Below are 3,428 nucleotides of genomic sequence, written 5' to 3' on the forward strand. Positions count from 1 at the left end.
TTACTTTTTCCCAAGTAGTATTTTCTTCAAGGCTTCTTTTACCTCCCTGTTTCTTAAACTATAAATTACTGGGTTCATTAAAGGTGTAACTGCAGTATAAAAAACCGCAACAGCTCCATTTAAAATAGAGTCTGAGTTTGGACGCATATAGGTAAAGATGCAAGGAACATAAAATAAAGCCACCAGTATCACATGTGACACACAAGTAGAGAAAGCCTTGTTCCTTCCATCAGCTGTCTTGATCCTCAATATAGTTAAAACGATATGTACATATGATACCAGAATCAGGAGGAAGCAACTTAAAGAAATTGCTGCAATGTTGGCCAAAATCATGTTTTTGTTTAGAGTTGTATCAGTGCATGTCAGCTTTAAGACTGGAATAATATCACAAAAGAAGTACTCTATCTCATTAGAACCACAAAATGGAAGTTGAAAGGTTAGTACTGTATGTGTAATGGAGTGCAGAGAACCAGTCAACCAACACCCAAAAGCCAAGCACATAGAGGTCTTCCAGTTCATTATAGAGCTATAGTGCAAGGGTCGACATATAGCAACATATCGATCATATGCCATGACAGTGTATAAGAAACACTCGGCGCTGGCCAAAAAGTGAAAGAAGTATAACTGCATCACACATCCACTAAAAGGAATTGTTTTTACAGACAGGAAATTTCCAAGAAGCTTAGGCAAGGTGACTGAAGATAGGCACATGTCTAAGAAAGAAAGGTTTATCAGGAAGAAATACATAGGGGTATAAAGTGATGGTGTTGTTTTTATTACAATATACAGTAAACTGTTTCCAAGAAGAGTGAAGATGTAGATAACCGTGAAGACCAAAAGAAGAGGAATTGTCAGTTCTTTTGCATGAGGAAGTCCTCTCAGAACAAATTCAGTTTGTATAGAATTATTCCCTACATCCATAGATTATTTTAAAATGATATTTATATCGGCAAGTTAGAACAGTGGTAACGTTACCTTTGCCTCAGAACTGGAAAACACAAGTTCAAGTTCCTGTCATACCACCTTACCAGCAGATGTCCTTGGGCAAGAAACATCACAATATATGGCTGCCTTCCTCAAATCCTCGAAAATTGTTTATGCAGGACCTTCTTCACCTCTAAATATCCAATTTCTGTAATTGTAAAGTGCTGTGGAACATAAATGCTAATAATAATGTTTACTTAAAGCTATTGGGAATAGATAAGTTTTTCTTGAAGACAAAAAGACAATGAAATAAAAAGCATTTTTAAGAGTTTTTCATCAGTGGCATATGTTTTTAGAACGATTTATCAAATGCGTATCCTTTGTCAAGTGATAGATCATGAAATGTCATGTATGTCACTTTGTAAATTATTATTATTAAGAATTACCCTCCTCTCAGAAAAAAAAAAATATATTTTATTAAATAATGTAAAATACTCTCTATGCTATTTTGTTTTATTTGTTTAGCGGAGGAAATAGGCAGTTTAAATTTGGTGAATTAATTAAACAAATGATGATTAAACCTCTTGAATCAATTGCAGAATAAATGTATTTGTGCCTTTTGAAAAGAGACAATTAGCCATTCGATTGTTTCAAGATCAAGCTGGCCATAGCAAATACCTCTGCCCAAACATTGATGTGCTTTAGATGATAGACAGTAAGGTATCTTGGTGGATTTCTTGTCATCTCTGTACTGCTGGATGTTGAGAAAGAGTAATAGTTAATAAATAGTGGACACGGATATTTCTGTACTGCTCACATTTTCTGTTGGCGCTCTCAGCAAAAAAATATACAACCAATTCAACTGTCTTATTGTAGCTTTATTCCCGTACTGTAGTCCAGGGTATATATACATATAACAGTGAATTGAGAAATCCCCAGAACTGCTGTTGTGCTTATTAAACCCCATGGAACTCTAGCCATACCTTGAATTAGTGTTTTACGTTTGAGATCAATTAAAAACAAAGTCACATGGGCTACACAAAAAAATGTAATCAGAACTAAAATAGGTTTATAAATAATTGACTGACAGAAACTATTATTTGAGAAACTTGGAGGATAAATTGACGTTGTGGCAGGCTTATGCAATGTATGATCATATAATGTAACTAAACCCCCCCATTGTTTTTTGCCTAGATTAGGTGTTTTTAAAAAAACTAACAAAATCTGTCAGCACCAAAGTTGCTGTTTAGTAGATATGGGAGTGCGCTGGATTTTCATTTTGTATTGTACTTATTGACTCCCAGCTGCACCCTATTTATGCATGTTTAGGCGAGTGCAGCCAGCCCCTTGTTTTCTTGTATACAGGGCCGGATTAACATAGGGGCTGATGGAGCTGCAGCTCCAGGCCCAGGCCCATGGAATAGGCCCATTTTTTTTTACAGACTACTCTTAGGTTTACCACCTGACTGGTATTTTAAGGCACAGCTGGTATTGGAGGCTGCCTGTCCATGACAGTATTGCAGTAATACCGTCAATACAAATGCAAATATTTTTCTCCGTATAAACGGAGATTATTTTGCAATACCAGCACCGGCCAGTAGGGGTCACTGTGTATGGAGAGAGGCAGGGATAGGAAGTTACAGCATCTCCCTGCCTCTCTCTACTCACTGATCCGCGGGGGAGCAGCTACACAGCACAGATAGTCCAGACAGCAGCTTCAGAGACAGACTACAGCTCAGGTATGTGAAGGATAGGGGGAAAGGCAGCAGGTAGACATGGGGACACTGAGACACTAGGGGACACTGGTAGACGTGGGGACACTGAGATACATGGGGACACAGACACATGGGGATGCTGTGAGACATAGGGACACGGAGACACTAGGGACACAGTGTCTCCATATCTCCCAGTGTCCCCATATCTCCAAGCCAGTGTCCCTAGTGTCTCAGTGTCCCCATGGCTCCGGGTGTCCCCTGGTCTCCAAGTATCTGTGTCACCATGTCTCTGTATCCCCATGTCTCCCAGTGTCCCCATGTCTCCCAGCTAGTGTCTCAGTGTCCCCATGTCTCCCAGTGTCCCTATGTCTCCCAGCCAGTGTCCCTAGTGTCTGTGTCCCCATGTCTCCCAGTGTCTGTGTCCCCATGTCTCTGTGTCCTTAGGGTCCCCATGTCTCCCAGTGTCCCCAAATGTCACAGTGTCCCCATTTCTCCTAGTGTCCCCATGTCTATGTCCACAAGTGCCCCATGTCTCCCAGTGTCCCCAAGTGTCTGTGTCCCCATGCCTTCCAGCCAGTGTCCCTAGTGTCTGTGTCTCTATGTCTCTCAGGGTCCCTAGTGTCTTAGTTTCCCCAAATGTCTCTGTCACCATGGCTCCCAGTGACCCTTAGTCTCCCAGTATCTGTGTCCCCATGTCTCTGTGTCCCCATGTCTCCCAGTGTCCCCATGACTCCCAGCCAGTGTCCCTATGTCTCCCAGTGTCCCCAAATGTCTGTGTCCCCATGCCTG

At 41.2% G+C, this 3,428-nt stretch overlaps 1 protein-coding gene across 1 annotated transcript; it reads right to left on the minus strand.

The window, feature by feature from the left end:
• LOC134612700 (olfactory receptor 10G7-like) lies at window positions 1-921 on the minus strand. The gene has a single exon (XM_063457125.1). The coding sequence runs from the start codon at window positions 919-921 to the stop codon at window positions 1-3; it is 921 nt and encodes a 306-aa protein (XP_063313195.1).
• Between the last annotated feature and the right edge of the window lie 2,507 nt (window positions 922-3,428).

This window comes from Pelobates fuscus, chromosome 5 (genome assembly GCF_036172605.1).
Source record: "Pelobates fuscus isolate aPelFus1 chromosome 5, aPelFus1.pri, whole genome shotgun sequence".
Lineage (NCBI taxonomy): Eukaryota > Metazoa > Chordata > Amphibia > Anura > Pelobatidae > Pelobates > Pelobates fuscus.